Source organism: Entelurus aequoreus, linkage group LG12 (genome assembly GCF_033978785.1).
Source record: "Entelurus aequoreus isolate RoL-2023_Sb linkage group LG12, RoL_Eaeq_v1.1, whole genome shotgun sequence".
Taxonomy (NCBI): domain Eukaryota; kingdom Metazoa; phylum Chordata; class Actinopteri; order Syngnathiformes; family Syngnathidae; genus Entelurus; species Entelurus aequoreus.
In genome coordinates this window covers 53675479-53696053 of record NC_084742.1, presented here as the reverse complement: position 1 = coordinate 53696053, position 20575 = coordinate 53675479, and the positions used below count along the sequence as shown (strand labels likewise).

The 20575-nt window shown below is 40.0% G+C and overlaps 1 protein-coding gene across 4 annotated transcripts in view; it reads left to right on the top strand.

Moving 5' to 3' along the window:
• nap1l1 (nucleosome assembly protein 1-like 1) overlaps positions 1-20575 on the top strand; it is a 56766-nt gene that overhangs the window by 30454 nt on the left and 5737 nt on the right. For 3 of the 4 annotated variants that reach the window (XM_062066257.1, XM_062066260.1, XM_062066258.1), the window contains exons 6-14: positions 4455-4547; positions 4685-4813; positions 6812-6883; positions 14578-14717; positions 14779-14924; positions 16909-16928; positions 17016-17138; positions 20217-20249; positions 20322-20372. In XM_062066257.1, coding sequence (XP_061922241.1) covers positions 4455-4547; positions 4685-4813; positions 6812-6883; positions 14578-14717; positions 14779-14924; positions 16909-16928; positions 17016-17138; positions 20217-20249; positions 20322-20372 — 807 coding nt within the window. The remainder of the gene's footprint in view (positions 1-4454; positions 4548-4684; positions 4814-6811; positions 6884-14577; positions 14718-14778; positions 14925-16908; positions 16929-17015; positions 17139-20216; positions 20250-20321; positions 20373-20575) is intronic. The other variant, XM_062066259.1, reaches the window with a different exon arrangement.

The window sequence follows — 20575 nt, the reverse complement described above, 5'->3', positions numbered from 1 at the left end:
CAAAACAAACTAGTCCCCGCCGGCACTCACGCTACCGCTCCCTCTCTTCTATCGCCCACACACTCACTGACGTCACTCACCTCACGGCCACACACATACGCTACTGTCATAACATTTTCTTTCCAATTCATTAATTAGGCAACTAATTTGAAACTGGTGTGGGTGGCTCTATATATACTAGCCCACTGCAGCCACATGCAGAAATCAACAAAGAATCAAAGTATTAAGTCTGTGACAAAAATAATATCCGCTCTGTCTAAACGATACCGTTTGATCAGCTGCTCGTCATAAAAAAAACAAAAAAAAACATTGTTCCGTTCCCTGAACGTTCGCGCACGTCTCTCTCGCCTCAGTGCCATCCCCTGTTGGCAACTCCTAATCACTTAAGACACCTCTGAAGGTCTCTTAAATATCGTGGAGAGTAGGAGTGATTCTTAGACTTAAGAACGTTGATAAAAAAGCTTTTATTCTTAAGTTTGAGAGTAGGACTAAATTTCGCAAATTCTCAGGACTTAAGTGTAAAATGGCACTCTAAGAAGCTTGATAAGTACGGCCCCAGGTTTTTCATCACGTACACAGCTACTCCTCCTCCATTTATGTTGGTTCTGTTGATGTAGTTAAGTTCATATCCTTCCAGATCAAAATCTATTCCTTTTTTATCATCAATCCATGTTTCTGTGACAGCAATCACTTTGAAGGGTTCGTTGATGTGTTCCAAAAAGTTCTTAATGTTGTTGTAATTTGCATACCAGCTTCTGCTATTAAAATGAATAATTGACAATTTGTTATCACATTCAATGTTGCTATTATATTGATCATCTGTATAATAAAAACAATTATTACTGATGTGGGAGAAAAAATTTGTATCTGGATCTATATCATTTTCCAAATCCTGGTTTTTGTGATCTTTGTTGCAGAAATTTTTTAGTTCCATATTTTCTTGTTCAACAATCTTTGATGTTTCAATAATTTCTATAAGTGTAGGTGGATGCAATCCTGAATGTAGGTCCTCTTGTTTAGTCGTCCCTTGGAACATAGTAGTGTCGATGCTGGGTGTTTGTTTTCTGTCAGTCTATTATCATTGTTGTTGTGGAAGCTGTTTCAACTTTAAAAATTGTCCAGGTCCTTGATGTCATGGACAACAATAACTCTTGCTTCTGGACCTCCATTCAGCTTGATGTAGATTTTACAGTTGGCGCTCCAAGTTCCCTGGATTTTTCCCTCCTTTCTCAAGTCGTGTGCTTTCTTGGCGATTCCGGCATTACGTTTTGTGAGATCCTCATTCATGTACACATTTGTTCCCTTCAGCTTCCTTCCCTGTCTCAGCAGTGCCATTTTAGATTTTCTGTTTACGAGTTTCACAAGCACGACTGGAGTGGCGTTTTTGTTTCTTCCGTTCAGTGGGATGCATGTTTCGATGGTATTAATGCCAATTTCAATTTCTTTTGATTGCAGAAAGTTGACCACTTGCTGTTCTGCTGAGACCATATCCATTTCATCAGGTTCACCTTCATTATTCACAGCTTTCGCATAGGATCTTGGTTTAATTCGGTGCCCTGTCACGATGATATCATTCATTCGTTTGTCCTGATCCATTTCATCTGATATTCCTCAGCATGTTGTTGTCTTCTTGAAGGATCTTCATTTGTTTGCTCATTTCAGTGGCTTCATTATTTCTTCTGTTCTGAGATTGCAGATTTTCTATATTTTGCTGCAGACTTTTCACATCTTGTTGGTGTTCTGCTGTTACTTTTCTCAGATATTCTTTCATTTCTTTCATGTCTTCTTTCATTTCTTTAAGTTTTTGTAGTATCGCTTCTTGATTCCCATCATGTCCTGTGTCCAACCTCAAATCTTGTTCCCAGTTGTGTTCTGTGTCAGCTGACTCCGAACGTTTCGGGATTTCAATCTTTCCTTTACCTTTTCGCATCGCGGCAGTCGCTGACGTCAGAGCCTCTTGTATCTTAACGGCAGTTGCTTCTTTGGCGACTTGCGGCACTTTAACTTGTTTTTTCCAACAATTTAGTATCTTGCGCCGTTCAGAGATCAATTTGAGGTGTCAGCCTGTCAACTTATATCACTCTGCAACGTCGGGATCACTTTAAAACAGCTGTAAACTCGCCGTAGCTTTTGGTTGCTAGGCAACCGCTTTGAACTGCGGCAAGGCGCCTTTGGCTTGAGGCTAACGGCTCTTCCACTCGCCTTATTTCAGCGTATCAGTGCCTCTCTACTGTCCAAAATCAGATCGAAGATGCCAGGTGACTCTCCTGTGGCTGTGATCGCAAATCAGTGGTCAAAATCTTCAGATTTAACAAAAAACTCCGGTAGCAGAAGCGGAGCCTTTTTCTTTTGCGTCCTTTCTCATTGACAGGACGCAGGCAGTGAGAAGCATCTGTTCATCACATAAGCCTCGTTTACACTACAGGTTAATTCCCATATTTTTCATATCCAACCTAGGCCTCTCTCGTATGTAGAAATCGGCTATATATGTGATGCGTCCTCAATGTGAGCTGTCTCGCGCTCGGGTAGCAATTATCCGAACAGAAGGTCACCAAAAAGTGCCATAATTGTTCACCAAAATAGACGGTTACAAAAAAAGTTGACGACAAAGCAGAAAAGCAATGAAAATGTTTTAGAAACTCGTGAAAATTCCACCACTCCTGCCTCCTTGTCTGCTCGCCCACACGCTCTTCAAGCAGACAGCAAAGCAAAAAATACCGTTAATCTGCCAAAGTATTTGTCTTCTTCCTTCCTAATGTTTTAAATGTAATTTAAAACATTTGTACGCACGTACAACACTTACGTATATCAATATATCAGAATTAAATTATGCAATGGAATAAGCAAAGAAATCAATGTACTGATGTGATTAAATTCAAGAAACTCTTCAAACTTAGCGTTTACAAAGTACAAAGAACCATGATAACCATTCTCCAGTTATGTCATCCATCCATTCATCTTCTAGATCATCTTATTTATCTCACCATATGAAATATAACTTACTTCACTAATTATTTATAATTGTGTGGTGTTCGGGTCTGTGGGACCCGTTCTCATTTTTTATTAAAAGAAAAATGATACAATTAATTTTTCAAACTGAGACTCACTGACTTTGGCTCATTTTTTGTGAAGAACATGTATCAGAATACATATTCATTTATAATACACACACCATACACATTTCTATTACATATAAGATGTCCGGGTCCAGAAGTGTGGAAATTGATGTTCTGTGTACCACACACACACACACACACACACACACACACACACACACACACACACACACACACACACACACACACACACACACACACACACACACACAGCAGGCCTAGACAGAAGGAGGACAGAGTGTAGGTACACAGAACATCAGAGGGTCAAATGTGCGAGAAAATGAGAGCAGACAGTGTTGACAAACAATGTTGCAATCTTGTGTGGGAACCGCAGGTGCAGAAACAAAAAAGAATGCCTGTGGGATGCAGAAACTGGCAGAGAAATTTTCCGTGCAACGTTCATATTGTTACTCAGCCAGCGTTTGTGGGTCTGATGGACCCGTTGCATTTTGTGGCTTTTAATGCCTCACAATCAAACACTTTTATGTTAAAATACTGAACAGATGTTTTTTGGGATAAGGTAAACATCTGCTCAGTATTTTGGCTGAGTAACAACAATATGAACATTACACAAGGGTTATTGTTATTACTTATGGAATATATTGTGAATAAACTGAGAACAGCGAGTGGACAAAAGTTTTAGCAACTGCTAAGTAAAGGAAAAGGGGTAAGATTAAATAATCTCTGCTTCTTTCTACTCCTTTTCAAACATGTTTAATAGAAAAACTGGAAATTGCGACGTATCAAGTTGTATGCACGCATGTTGGAAATAAACCACAAACTCAACTCAATCTTGTACGCGCAATAATTCCCCTTAAGAAAATGTTGACTTTGATTTTGCACAAAATCCTTGAAATTGCCCCAAATGCGTCAGGACTGAGACCTACCAGAATTAGTCACCTTTACCGCGGCGTGTGCGACCCATACAAGTCAAATTGCATTCACATTAAAAATCTATTTTTTTTATAATGAATAGATCAGATTTGACAAAAAAAACAACTGGCCCTGCAGTGTAAACGTAGCCTTACTTTTCTACGGTAGCCTTACTTTTCTACGGAAATCGGCCGCTTTTGAGCGATCAGCAATGTTTAGAGCACCGCTGGTGTCATGTATTTCTCCGTGCGTGGCCATATTTTCTCGCTGCGCCGACGCTAGACATGAAAATTGACATACCGTATTTTTATTATAGGGCGCAGAGGCAAACCCGCAATATATCGCCCAGCCCTACATTACAATATTGACAAGCCAATTATATTTGGCTTGAAATCACATTCTAAATGTATTTAACTGTTGCTTGGGTAGGGCTGAACTTCTTTCTTTGCGGGTTGTCTTTTGCAGAGAAGCGACATCGTAAAAGCAGCCTACGAGCCCACAGACGAGGAGTGCGAATGGAAAGTGGATGACGAGGAAGAGCTGACAGTAAGTAAGAAGGTAAAGGGGACTTATATGCTTGCATGTCTTCTTATATACCCTCTTTTGTCGGCTGCTGACAAAGTACAAGTTTATTTACACGCAGTGGTAATGGCGATTTTAGTCAACATGTAAACAAGAAAATGTCCACTCCGCAGGACGAGATGAAAGAGAAGGCAAAACTAGAAGAGGAGAAGAAGGACGAGGAGAAGGAGGACCCCAAAGGCATCCCCGAGTTCTGGTTAACGGTTTTCAAAAACGTGGACTTGCTGAGCGACATGCTGCAGGTATGTTCACGGCCAAGGAGTGCCTTCTTCTGCGGGTGGAGTTATTAGAGAGGCGCAGATGTGTGCTCACTCATTACTGTTTTTCCCCTGTCAGAACATTGTTCAGGCATGTGATTTTCCCGTCTATAGTTGGAAATCCGTCTCTTTTTTTTTATCTCTGTAAAAATATTAAAAATGTTCCGCTTTTTGTTTTTTCCGACCTACAAGGAGTTAAAATCTTGATCCGTCTCTTTGCCAGACCTGTCAACAACTACGGTTTTCCCGTAATGAGTACGGTTTTTAATAATCATGGTAAAATCTAAGCTTTTCCATTAAAAATTATGAACTTAAAAATGGAAGCTACATAGCGAATCAACTCCACGGGCAGGGGACAACTTATATGTGAAACAACAATGATGATGGGTTGGTTTACGTATGAGAACATCCATGATTGGTTGGTTGGTTTTACTATGATGAGTCATGATTGGTTCAGATTAGGGCAAAACATTAGGGACAGGCCAATCAGAGCCAAGATTGATTGAAACTTTTATTAGTAGATTGTACAGTACATATTCCGTACAATTGACCACTAAATGGTAACACCCGAATAAGTTTTTCAACTTGTTTAAGCCGCGATCCACGTTAATCAATTCATGGTACAAATATATACTATCAGCATAATAGTTATCACACAAGTTAATCATCAGAGTATATACATTGAATTATTTACATTTACAATCCGGGGGGTGGAATGTGGAGGGGGTTGGGGCGGGGAGTTTAGGTTTGGTTGATATCAGCACTTCAGTCATCAATAATTATATCATCTGAGAAATGGACATTGAAACAGTGTAGGACTGACTTGGTAGGATATGTACAGCGAGCAGTGAACATAGTGAATTCAGAAAGCATAAGAACAAGTATATACATTTGATTATTTACATTTGATTATTTACAATCCGGGGATGTGGGTTGGGGGTCCACGTTAATCAATTCATGGTACAAATATATACTATCAGCATAATACAGTCATCACACAAGTTAATCATCAGAGTATATACATTGAATTATTTACAATCCGGGGGGTGGGATGTGGAGGGGGTTTCGGGGGGATTAGGTTTGGTTGGTATCAGCACTTCAGTCATCAACAATTATATCATCTGAGAAATGGACATTGAAACAGTGTAGGTCTGACTTGGTAGGCTATGTACAGCGAGCAGTGAACATAGTGAATTCAGAAAGCATAAGAACAAGTATATACATTTTGATTATTTACAATGCGGGGAGGTGGGATGTGGTGGGGGGAGGGTGTTAGTCTAGGGTTGTATTTGCCTGGAGGTGTTCTTTTAGTGCAGTTTTGAAGGAGGATAGAGATGCACTTTCTTTTACACCTGTTGGGAGTGCATTCCATATTGATGTGGCATAGAAGGAGAATGAGTTAAGACCTTTGTTAGATCGGAATCTGGGTTTAACGTGGTTTGTGGAGCTCCCCCTGGCGTTGTGGTTATGGCGGTCATTTACGTTATGGAAGTAGTTTGATAGGGTAGTAAGTAGATAGGGCGTATCACCGAACCAGGAGGGGAAATCACAACAGACCGAAAGACTCGCAAAAGAGAAGGAATATTCAAGCGGGCAATTTATATTGGAAGATGGTCTACGACCCCCAGTCTTTTTCCATCCATCCATTTTCTACCGCTTGTCCTGTTCGGGGTTGCTGGAGCCTATCTCAGCTGCATTTTGGCGGAAGGCGGGGTACACCCTGGACAAGTCGCCACCTCATCACAGGGCCAACACAGATAGACAGACAACATTCACACTCATATTCACACACTAGGGCCAATTTAGTGTTGTCAATCAGCCTATCCCCAGGTGCATGTCTTTGGAGGTGGGAGGAAGCCGGAGTACCCGGAGAGAACCCACGCAGTTTCATTAAGTTCAAATCACATGCCTGATTGTGCTAACTTTAAAAGACAACTGACTTTTGAACAAACGCATTAAAGCCTTTTTGTCTTGTCTCCCCAGGACCATGACGAGCCCATCCTTAAACATTTACAAGATATCAAAGTGAAATTTTCAGATCCAGGCCAACCCATGGTAAGCAATTGTGATGCAATGGAAGCTACTTTTGTCGACAAACTGTCTTCGTGGACGAGCTCGGTCTCGGTCCACAAAGTTCTTATTACAAACAAGTGCCTGACTAAGTGGACGTTGCCAAACTTGGTCGTTGTCGACATTAAACTTGACGTCCAAAGGGACCGTTTTTATGTCAGATCTGTCAACTTCATCATTATCGGTAAAAGGACCACGACAACTTTAACATTTACAGACTGCCTTCCAGTTCCGTGCTAAGTAAGCTTCAAAATAAAAGTATGGCAGGGGGACGGCGTGGCTCAGTTGGTAGAGCAACTCTAGGTTTCCTGGTTCAATTCCCGGCTTCATCCATCCTAGTCACGCCCGTTGTGTCCTTGAGCAAGACACTTGACCCATGCTCCTGACGGCTCGTGGTTAGGGCCTTGCATGGCAGCTCCTGCCGTCACTGTGTGACTGTGGAAATGGTGTCAAAGCGATTTGAGTACCTTGAAGGTAGAAAAGCGCTGTACAAGTATCACCCATTTACCATTTATAGCAGAACTAGGCAAAATACGGCCCGCCGGACGGTCTACATCATTATTTTTTTTTAGACCTTTTGACATCAAAACTGTCGGCGCCATTATGATGTGCAGTGCTGTTTTTAAATGACCGTAAGTCGTTTAACTATAGAAAGTATTTCAATGGTCGAAATCTGCGCTTTTGGGTGTTATAGGAGTTATTCCGGTAATCTACGTCACAGCAGCTCAGACGAGGAACAAAGAGTGGGCAGGGTTTGTTTCCAGAGCAGCCAGCCCAAAACGTGAGTCAGAAACGGATGTGGAAGCAGATTTTTACGTGATAATGTATCATGTTGTAGGTGTTAATTACACATTATTTTGCTGTTTTTTTTTACATTTTTGTTGTTTTGCTTGATTGGAAAATATACGCAACTATCGAGGAGCTGGTCTGAGAAGTGAAAGAGGAGCGATGTTCATATTTTGTTAATCAGTGTTTTATTGTTCATAGTTAATATTGTAAATATCACTTTCTTTATTTTAATTTTGGGTGTCCCATTCAGTAAAAAACTGTAAAATTCCATTCCGTTTTTTTGAGGTGGTTTGTCATAACGTTTTTAGAACTATCAGACATTATGACTTTTGGTATTGGTGTTTCTGGGGAAAAAAAGGAACCCAAACACATACTGTACAGCAGATTTTTTTCAGCATATGCTTACACACCTAGACACATTTGTTTCTCTCAATGTGGGCCCCCCCGAGTCAAAATATTTGCCCCGCTCTGTCTTATAGTAACCTAGATTCTACCACAGTAACTTTAAAAAAATACACCCTTAAATTTGTTAGTCACTGGAAGAAATATTGTTTATTAAGGGTGTGGATCTTGTGGCACCTAACTATTCAATCCGTTTCCTGGGGTGATGATTTGATTCAGAATCGACTCGCGATTCAAACCGATTCGTGCAATGTATATTTTGGTGTAATAATTAGGGCTGGGCGGTATATTTTAGAAAGGCTTATGTATTTCAGACAATGCCTTCATATATGTCCTCTTGTGTTGAAGTGGAAGTCTCTCTGCTGGTTGTCTGCGCTGAGCGCTGTGCCTCCTCCTCCTCGCAGAGTGAGGCGGGGTAGAAGCATACCTGTTTTTGCCGGGTAATCACCTATCTTGTCTTGCCGATCCCTGATTGTGCTCTTAATAAAAGAAATCCTCAGCATTGTTGCCAGCGATCAGCTGCGTTTGACTCGAGCTTTACATGCTTTACGATGTAGAAGACCTTTCTGCCAAAATGTGTAAAGATATGTTCCTTGTTGCAACCATATGGGGGGGGGGGGGGGGGGAATAGGTTTTAAAAGCTGCCAGAAATCATTTGCTAAATGAGCTTCCAGTCAACACTACTTTGCTAAAAAAGCACAGCCACAACGAATGTTTACACCATCTGAAAGGGTGTTTAGCTGCAGTGGTAATATTGTCACCTGCCACTTCCTGCAGCTGACATCTTGGTCTTCCTGGTTTACATGTCAAAGGGAACAGGGGTATTCTAAAATTTTGAGGTAATAAAAATTATTTTTAAATTCAAAATGTCCTTATAAACCAGGGACTATATTTTATATTTCGTTCTTTTGTGTTTTTATATGTTGAGGATTTCAAAATAGCTCAGAGCTGGGCAAATATTTTGACTCAAGGGGGCCACATTGAGAGAAAAAATGTGTCTGGGGGGCCAATGTGTATGTGTATAAATGATATATACACATTTAGCTGTAAATCTCTGCTGTACAGTATGTGTGTTTGGGTCCCTTTTTTCAGGAGCACTAATACCAAAAGTCGTAGTATTCTTGACAGACCACCTCAAAAAAACGGAATGGAATTTTACAGTTTTTTACTGAAAGGGACATCCAAAATGTACATTAAAATAAAGTGGGATTTACAATATTATAAACAAAACACTGAATATTAACATATGAACATCGCTCCTCTTTTACTTCTTAGACTAGCTCCTCGATAGTTGCATCTTTTACAATCAAGCAAAACACAACAAAAATGTAACAAACCGCAAAATATTAATGGAAAAGTTGTTCCTCGTCTGAGCTGCTGTGACGTAGATTACCGTAATAACTCCTATAACACCAAAAAAGTGCAGATTTCGACCATTGAAATACTTTCTATAGTTCAAGATTTACGGTAATTTAAAAACGGCACTGCATATCAATCAATCAATCAATCAATCAATGTTTATTTATATAGCCCTAAATCACAAGTGTCTCAAAGGGCTGTACAAGCCACAACGACATCCTCGGTACAGAGCCCACATACGGGCAAGGAAAACTCACCCCAGTGGGACGTCAATGTGAATGACTATGAGAAACCTTGGAGAGGACCGCATATGTAGGGGAGACCGAAAGCAATGGATGTCGAGTGGGTCTGACATAATATTGTGAAAGTCCGACACATCAGCGAAAGTCCAGTCCATAGTGGGGCCAGCAGGAACCATCCCGAGTGGAGACGGGTCAGCAGCGTAGAGATGTCCCCATCTGATGGACAGGCTAGCGGTCCACCCCGGGTTGGGAGCAGAGTAGAAAAGAAAAAAAAAAGGCAGATCAGCTGGTCTAAAAAGGGAGTCTATTTAAAGGCTAGAGTATACAAATGAGTTTTAAGATGAGACTTAAATGCTTCTACTGAGGTAGCATCTCTAACTTTTACCGGGAGGGCATTCCATAGTATTGGAGCCCGAATAGAAAACGCTTTATAGCCCACAGACTTTTTTTGGGCTCTGGGAATCACTAATAAGCCGGAGTTCTTTGAACGCAGATTTCTTGCCGGGACATATGGTACAATACAATCGTCAAGATAGGCAGGAGCTTGACCGTGTAGTATTTTATACGTAAGTAGTAAAACCTTAAAGTCGCATCTTAGGTGCACAGGAAGCCAGTGCAAGTGAGCCAGTATAGGCGTAATATGATCAAACTTTCTTGTTTTTGTCAAAAGTCTAGCAGCCGCATTTTGTACCATCTGTAATCTTTTAATGCTAGACATAGGGAGGCCCGAAAATAAAACGTTACAGTAATCGAGACGAGATGTAACGAACGCATGGATAATGATCTCAGCATCGCTTGTGGACAAAATGGAACGAATTTTAGCGATATTACGGAGATTAAAGAAGGCCGTTTTGGTAACACTCTTAATGTGTGACTCAAACGAGAGAGTTGGGTCGAAGATAATACCCAGATTCTTTACCGAGTCGCCTTGTTTAATTGTTTGGTTGTCAAATGTTAAGGTGTTATTATCTAATAGATGTCGGTGTTGAGCAGGACCGATAATCAGCATTTCCGTTTTCTTAGCGTTGAGTTGCAAAAAGTTAGCGGACAACCATTGTTTAATTTCATTAAGACACGCCTCCAGCTGACTACAATCCGGCGTGTTGGTCAGCTTTAGGGGCATATAGAGTTGGGTGTCATCAGCATAACAGTGAAAGCTAACATCGTATTTGCGTATGATGTCACCTAGCGGCAGCATGTAAATACTAAAGAGTGCAGGGCCAAGAACCGAACCCTGGGGAACTCCGCACGTTACCTTAACATAGTCCGAGGTCACATTGTTATGGGAGACACACTGCATCCTGTCAGTAAGATAAGAGTTAAACCAAGACAAGGCTAAGTCTGTCATCCCAATACGCGTTTTGATACGCTCTAATAAAATATTATGATCAACAGTATCGAAAGCGGCGCTAAGATCAAGAAGCAGCAACATAGATGACGCATCAGAATCCATCGTTGGCAATAGATCATTAGTCATTTTTGCGAGGGCTGTCTCCGTAGAGTGATTTGCCCTGAAACCGGACTGAAAAGGTTCACAGAGATTGTTAGACGCCAAGTGTTCATTTAGCTGCTGTGCTACAATTTTTTCGAGGATTTTCGAGATAAACGGAAGGTGGGACACCGGCCGGTAGTTTACCAGGAGATCAGGATCGAGGTTAGGTCTTTTGAGTAGAGGATGAATAACCGCTTTTTTGAATGCTAGGGGAACAGTGCCAGAGGAAAGTGATAAGTTTATAATATTTAACACTGATGGACCTAATAATACAAAAAGCTCCTTGATAAGTTTCCCAGGAATTGGGTCAAGTAAACATGTTTGTTTTGTCCCGTTTACACATTTTGACAATTCCTCCAATGTTATTTCATCAAAGAGAGAGAAACTATTTTGGAGGGCGGTATCCGTCGTATATACAGTCGTATTTGTGTTATTAGAACCCAGTTGTAGCTGAGATGCATTGTCTTTAATCTCTTTTCTAATGACTTCAATTTTCTTATTAAAGAAATTCATAAAGTCATCTGCTGAGTGGGTGGAGCTACTGGGAGGAGTCCCTTGTTGGGTTAGCGATGCTACTGTACTAAACAGAAATTTAGGATCATTTTTGTTGAGGTGGATGAGATTTGAGTAATATTTAGCTTTAGCTGAGGTAAGCATGCGTTTATAAGTTATTAAACTATCACACCATGCTTGATGGAAAACCTCAGGTTTAGTTGCACGCCATTTGCGTTCCAGCTTTCTACATGATAATTTCTGGGCTTTAGTTTCTTCTGTAAACCATGGGGTACGCCTTTTAGGGGCCCTTTTTAGCTTTAGCGGTGCTACACTATCAATGGTGTCGCGCAGGGCGTCATTAAAGTTGTTAGTGAGGTTATCAATAGAGCCCACATAATTTGGGAATGGTGCCATTACCGAAGGCAGTAGGTCAGTAAGAGTCGTCGTTGTGGCAGCATTAATGTTGCGGCTGCTATAGTAGTTATTATTATTATTATTAGTTTGTTGACAATGAGTCAGAACTTCGAATTTTATAAGGTAATGATCGGACATTACTTTAGTGTACGGGAGTATCGTAACTTTAGAGGTGGTGACACCCCTGACAAGCACTAGATCTATCGTATTACCGTTGCGATGCGTGGGTTCATTTATTATTTGTGTAAGACCACAGCTATCAATTATAGTCTGGAGCGCCACGCATGGAGGGTCCGATGGGGTATTCATATGGATATTAAAGTCCCCCATTATGATTATATTGTCGGCGTGCGTCACTAGATCAGCAACAAACTCAGAACTCACTGATGAAGTCCGAATAGGGCCCAGGGGGGCAGTAGATAACAGCCAGGTGGAGAGGCAGCGGTGTGACAAACCTCAAAGTGAGCACCTCAAACGAGTTATATTTATTATTTAGGTTAGGTGTAAGATTATAGTTTTCATTGTATATTAGTGCGACACCCCCTCCCCTTTTAAGAGGTCGGGCAACATGTGTATTGGTATAGTTAGGAGGAGATGCCTCATTTAGCGCAAAAAAATCGTCTGGTTTGAGCCAGGTCTCGGCAAGACCAACGACGTCAAGTTTGTTGTCTCTAATGACTTCATTAACTAATAACGTTTTGGAAGATGATGATCTTATGTTTAAAAAGCCCATATTATAGGTAGTGGGCTGTTTTGAGGATTGTTTGTTGAAATTATCCGAAGTAGCAATATTAATAATGTTGCGTTTATTATGCGTATTGCACTTTAAATAGTTTCGACCATATCTAGGAATTGATACGACGGGGATATTCAGATTGTTTGCTTGATGTTGCGATAAACTGAACGCATCATAGTTAGCTACCTCAGTACAATCTATGTCTGCCTCTAACACGGTCACAAAAGAAAAAACATTATGTGAGTTGTGTTTTATTCTAAGAGAATTGCTATGTGTGCAGGGATTATCCAGCCTGGCGCCGGCTAGTTCTAGTTTAAATGGCTTCTTACCCGGAGACTCCAAGCTTCTTTGGTTAGCTTTTCTCTTTGTTGTTAGCCCCGCTCGGCATCCCCGCTTCTGCTTCCGCTCGCACCGCTTATGTCGTCTCCATTGGCGGTCACCGCTAGCACTTGACTCCGCTGCTACAAAGGCCGCTCGATGTAGCCCACAAAGTATTCCCATGCTAGCGAGGAGGTCCACCGTACATGCATCTTTCAGTCTATAACAACCTGATCCATCCACATCCAGAATTGTCTGTCGGTCGTATGTGATCACAGAGTGTTCACGCTTTGAGCCAGCCATGAAATTGACAGAAATGACGGGTGTTTTTTGCCAAATCGCTCTACACTCCCAAGAGCATTAGTGAGCCGCAGCATACCCATGCGCAGCCATCTTGAATTTCATAACGGCAGCTACAGTATTGATGTTAAAGGTCTAAAAATCGGAATAAAAATCTTTATTTTGCCTCGGTCTGGCATAGCTAAGAATTTGTTTTAAAGATTATACTTATATTATTTTCTAGGCTTTTTCCATATTTGTACGTGCATCCATCTATGTATCAAACTTAAACATTTCCAGAAGTGTAATCCATGTTAAGTATTTGTTTCAATAAAACTGGACACGCACATTTGGGTTTGACTGTCTAAATTCACTTTCTGTAAAGAATATATCGATATTCAGCTAAAATATATCTGGATATGAGTTTTGGTCCATATTGCCCAGCCCTGATACTTGTAAAAAAAAAAAAAAAAAAAAAAAAAATACAATTCCAAAGTGTGTGTGTGTGTGTGTGTGTGTGTGTGTGTGTGTGTGTGTGTGTGTGTGTGTGTGTGTGTGTGTGTGTGTGTGTGTGTGTGTGTGTGTGTGTGTGTGTGTGTGTGTGTGTGTGTGTGTGTGTGTGTGTGTGTGTGTGTGTGTGTGTGTGTGTGTGTGTGTGTGTGTGTGTGTGTGTGTGTGTGTGTGTGTGTGTGTGTGTGTGTGTGTGTGTGTGTGTGTGTGTGTGTGTGTGTGTGTGTGTGTGTGTGTGTGTGTGTGTGTGTGTGTGTGTGTGTGTGTGTGTGTGTGTGTGTGTGTGTGTGTGTGTGTGTGTGTGTGTGTGTGTGTGTGTGTGTGTGTGTGTGTGTGTGTGTGTGTGTGTGTGTTATGGCTCGATTTAGAGTCTGTATGAATACGAACCACAATTTGGAAATTAATCGTTTTCTGTGCACCCCTATTGTCTATTAACGAAAATGTAATCAAAACAAAAAAATTGTTTCAGCAGATCAGTAAAATAAGAAAAAAATACAATAATGGATGAAAATAATGTAAAAAGGTTTTTACCAAAACAAATGTTCAAGCAATGGCTATTTTCGGTTATGCTGGTTCCAGTGTACTTGACATCATATTGCAGTGTAAAATATTGTCTATTAATCAAAATGTATTTCTTCTTCAGAGCTTTACGTTAGAGTTCCTCTTTGAGGCCAACGACTTCTTCACAAACACGCTGTTAACAAAAACCTACCAGATGAGATCGGAGCCTGATGAAGGCGACCCTTTTTCCTTCGACGGACCCGAGATCATGTCCTGCACAGGGTAAGAGACTCTTGACATTTTGTTGACACGATGATGAATGACAAACTATGTCCCACCACAGTTGTACGATCGACTGGACAAAGGGCAAGAACGTCACGTTGAAAACCATCAAGAAGAAGCAGAAGCACAAGGGCCGTGGCACAGTCAGGACGGTCACCAAAACTGTCCCCAACGACTCTTTCTTCAATTTCTTTACCCCACCAGAAGGTGTGATTACACACTGCTATTACACTGCAACATGATTCAAACTTGCTATACATAAATGCAATCAGGAAATCATTTCTTCTACCCTTTTCCTCCACATTTAAATTTTTGTTTTGCTATATTTTATTCTTACTTAATACAAAACCCAAAACCAGTGAAGTTGTCACGTTGTGTAAATGGTAAATAAAAACAGAATACAATGATTTGCTAATCCTTTTCAACTTATATTCAATTGAATAGACTGCAAAGACAAGATATTTAATGTTCACACTGAGAAACACAATTTTTTTTGGCAAATAATTATTAACTTAGAATTTAATGGCAGCAACACATTGCAAAGAAGTTGTCACAGGGGCATTTTTACCACTGTGTTACATGGCCTTTCCATTTAACAACACTCAGTAAACGTTTGGGAACTGAGGAGACCAAATTTTGAAGCTTTTCAAGTGGAATTCTTTCTCATTCTTGCTTGATGTACAGCTTAAGTTGTTCAACAGTCCGGGGTCTCCTTTGTATTTTAGGCTTCTTATTGCGCCACACATTTTCAATGGGATACAGGTCTGGACTACAGGCAGGCCAGTCTAGTACCCGCACTCTTTTACTATGAAGCCACGCAGTTGTCTTGCTGAAATAAGCATGGGCGTCCATAACGTTGCCTGGATGGCAACATATGTAACCTGTATGTACTGTTCAGCATTAATGGTGCCTTCACAGATGTGTAAGTTACCCATGTCTTGGGCACTAATACACCCCCATACCATCACAGATGCTGGCTTTTGAACTTTGCGCCTAGAACAGTCCGGATGGTTATTTTCCTCTTTGGTCCGGAAGACACGACGTCCACAGTTTCCAAAAGCGATTTGAAATGTGGACTCGTCAGACCACTTTGCATCAGTTCATCTTAAATGAGCTCGGGCCCAGTGAAACCGGCAGAGTTTCTGAGTGTTGTTGATAAATGGTTTTCCCTTTGCATAGTAGAGTTTTAACTTGCTCTTACAGATGTAGCGACCAACTGTAGTTACTGACAGTGGTTTTCTGGAGTGTTCTTGAGCCCATGTGGTCATATCCTTTACACACTGATGTCGCTTTTTGATGCAGTACCGCCTGACTGATTGAAGGTCCCTAATATCATCGCTTACGTGCAGTGTTTTCTCCAGATTCTCTGAACCTTTTGATGATATTACGGACCGCAGATGCTGAAATCCCTAAATTCCTTGCAATAGCTGGTTGAGAAAAGTTGTTCTTAAACTGTTGGACAATTTACTCACGCATTTGTTGACAAAGTGGTGACCCTCGCCCCATCCTTGTTTGTGAATGACTGAGCATTTCATGGAAGCTGCTTTTACACCCAATCATGGCACCTGTGGGATGTTCTAAATAAGTGTTTGATGAACATTCCTCAACTTTCTCAGTCTTTTTTGCCTTTTGTGCCAGCTTTTTTGAAACGTGTTGCAGGCATCAAATTCCAATAATACAAATTTTTGCAAAAAAAAAAATTCTAGTTCGAATGTTAAGGATCTTGTCTTTGCAGTCTATTCAATTGAATATAAGTTAAAGGATTTGCAAATCATTGTATTCTGTTTCTATTTACCATTTACACAACGTGCCAACTTTACTGGTTTTGGGGTTTGTAATTTGTCTTCTACGGTGAGAAAGTCTTCCTTATGGTGGCTAACACTTTAAAAATATGCCTTTTTTTAGATACTGTTAGAATCTGGATGAAGTTTGCCATGCTTTTATTCTGAAGCTGAACAGGAAGTCACTGTATGTTTTAATGCCTTGCAACTAAACAGTAGTTTCTCCTTAGTGATGACAAAGTTAATATTACAATACAGTCAAACTGTCTAAAATGTTCTGTCAACTTGAGCACTTTTTTAGTTCTAAGATGAACACATTGGACCAGGACTTAATAAGCTGTTCCACATAAGCGGGTTGCACTGTAATAAGGATATTTATCTTATCGGCATGTTTCTTGTTTCTTTCCCAGTCCCTGAAAATGCCGAACTGGTAAGTTGTTTGAAATTTTGCAAAGCACTAACCCTCTAATGACTTATTGTGACGGTCAAACTAATGTGTCCAAAACGAATTGTTCAGGATGAGGACTCCGAGGCGGTCCTCGCTGCCGACTTTGAGATCGGCCACTTCATCCGTGAGCGCATTATTCCTCGTGCAGTGTTGTACTTCACGGGAGAGGCCATTGAGGATGACGATGACGATGTGAGTGTGCTAAAACATGTCTGAAAAGTGTTACATCTATGAAATAATATACAGCATAGGGTTGTACGGTATACCGGTACTAGCAAAGTACCGCGGTACTAATGAATCAAAAATATTACTGTACTCCCTTTTTTAGAATTTATTTTTTTACGCCCCGACATCTCTCCGACGGTTTTACGAGCAGAGGAGCATGTTCGGCAGCGCACAATCACATTACTTTCAAGCAGACAGTGTGTAGACACAAAAGGAGAGAGTTTTTAAGCCAAAATGCGTCCTGATGATAAAGGTGAAGCTAAAACACAAACTCTGCAAGAGATGCTTTGAAACATGGCTAGCTAGCTAGCAGCTAACTTCCATCCGCAGTCGGCAGTGTTTTAGCTACTTTTAAATCACTAATCCTCAATAAAGTACGTTTCTTACAAGTATATTTATCACTGCAGGACGAGGAATAGCAAAACATGCTTCACTACACACCATAGGAGGATACAATAGCTACATAGCGTTCCTCAATGTAAACAAATGCCATGGGTGGATCTACACCTGACATCCACTGTAATGATACCAAGTACAATAGCGTATCTAGCCGATACGATATTTAACAGTCACAAAATCTTTTTTTTTTTTTTTTTTTTTTTTTAAATACATATGTTTATAAGGTCAGGAAATATGTCCCTGGACACATGTGGACTTAAATTATGATTAGAGATGTCCGATAATATCGGCCTGCCGATATTATCGGCCGATAAATGCTTTAAAATGTAATATTGGATATTATCAATGTTTTTTTTTTATTATCGGTATTGTTTTTTAATTTTATTTTTGTTTTTTTAAAATTTTTTATTAAATCAACATAAACACAAGATACACTTACAATTAGTACACCAACCCAAAAAAACCTCCCTCCCCCATTTACACTCATTCACACAAGGGTTGTTTCTTTCTGTTAATATTCTGGTTCCTACATTATATATCAATACAGTCTGCAAGGGATACAGTCCGTAAGCACACATGATTGTGTGTGCTGCTGGTCCACTAATAGTACTAACCTTTTAACAGTTAATTTGACTCATTTTCATTAATTACTAGTTTCTATGTAACTGTTTTTATATTGTTTTACTTTCTTTTTTATTCAAGAAAATGTTTTTAATTTATTTATTTTATATATATATATATATATATATATATATATATATATATATATATATATATATATATATATATATATATATATATATATATATATATATATATATATATATATATATATATATTTTTTTTTTTTTTTAAAAGGACCTTATCTTCACCATACCTGGTTGTCCAAATTAGGCATAATGTGTTAATTCCACGACTGTATATATCAGTATCGGTTGGTATCGGTAATTAAGGGTTTGGTCAATATCGGATATCGGCAAAAAGCCATTATCGGACATCCCTAATTATGACCAATGTATGATCCTGCAACTACTTGGTATCGGATCGATACCTACAATTGTGGTACCATCTAAAACTAATGTAAAGTATCAAACAGAAGAATAAGTGATTATTACATTTTAACAGAAGTGTAGATAGAACACGTTAGAGAAAGTAAGCAGATATTAACAGTCAATAAAACGGATAGATTAATAATTCATTTTTACAGCTTGTCCTTAATTTTTACAAAATAATAGGTAGATAAATGACACAATATGTTACTGCATACATCAGCAGACTAATTAAAAGCCTTTTTTTGTTTACTTACGACTAAAAGACAAGTTGTCTGGTATGTTCATTATTTTATTTAAGGACAAACTTGCAATAATAAACATGTTTAATGTACCCTAAGATTTTTTGTAAAATAAAGCCAATAATGCAATTTTTTGTGGTGCCCTGTATTTAGAAAATTATCGAAATACATTTTGGTACTGGTACCAAAATATTGGTATTGGGACAACACGCATTTCTACTAGAGATGTCCGATAATATCGGGCTGCCGATATTATCGGCCGATAAATGCTTTAAAATGTAATATCGGAAATTATCGGTATCGGTTTCAAAAAGTAAAATGTATGACTTTAAAACGCCGCTGTATACATGGATGTAGGGAGAAGTACAGAGCGCCAATAAACCTTAAAGGCACTGCCTTTATCTACGGCACATATCTATGGCTTTTCACACGTACAAATGAACGCAAGGCATACTTGGTCAACAGCCATACAGGTCACACTGAGGGTGGCCGTATAAACAACTTTAATACTGTTACAAATATGCGCCACACTGTGAACCCACACCAAACAAGAATGACAAACACATTTCGGGAGAACATCCGCACCGTAACACAACATAAACGCAACAGAGCAAATACCCAGAACCCCTTGCAGCAATAACTCTTCCGGGACGCTACAATATACACCCCCCGCTCACCTCAACCTCCTCATGCTCTCTCAGGCAGAGAATGTCCCAAATTCCAAGCTGCTGTTTTGAGGCATGTTAAAAAAAAAAGCACTTCGTGACTTCAATAATAAATATGGCAGTGCCATGTTGGCATTTTTTTCCATAACTTGAGTTGATTTATTTTGGAAAACCTTGTTACATTGTTTAATGCATCCAGCGGGGCATCACAACAAAATTAGGCATAATAATGTGTTAATTCCACGACTGTATATATCTATCGGTTGATATTGGAATTTGTAATTAAGAGTTGGACAATATCGGATATCGGCCATCTTTAATTTCTACCATGTATGGATAATCTGCTGACGTCACACTTTGTAAAAACGTCACTAGTTTTTTTTTTTTTCACTCCATGCAAAGAATCCTTACAAGCAAACGTGATAGTTGATACTGTCACCTGATTGGCTGTTAGCGTGTCCCTCCCACTGATCAGTGATCACTTCCTGCGTTGCTAGGTTACCAGAGAGCGAGTGCCTTTGTTCATGCAACCAACCTTGCTTCCATACTACCTGTTCCTTCCTTGATGGAGAAAAAATATGTACACTGCGAACGTTTTATCAAACGCAGTTTCATTGATATTATGCGTCTATTGCAATGTTATCGTCTTATTGGCCCGCCCTATGGCTAACGCTGCTTGATGTTTTGCAGTACGATGAGGAGGGCGAGGAGGCGGATGACGAGGTAAGGCTGCGTCGACGCCAGATGATTTTTTAAACGTATTATTTGTAAATATGTCATGTCTGCGTGGTTCAGGAAGGCGAGGAGGAGGCAGACGAGGAGAATGACCCCGACTATGACCCCAAGGTGTGTGAGCCCCTCCCCCCCCCCCCATGGCGTACACAATATACTTGAACTTACACGGCAGTTCTCTACGTCCTCTCTGCACCTTACCCCTAAAACCTTCACCAGGGCATGACTTTGAGATAATGATACTAACGAGAGGATGAGAACTGCTGTTGTAACTGTCAACATGCAGACCACGCACATTTCATTACTTTTATTTTTCT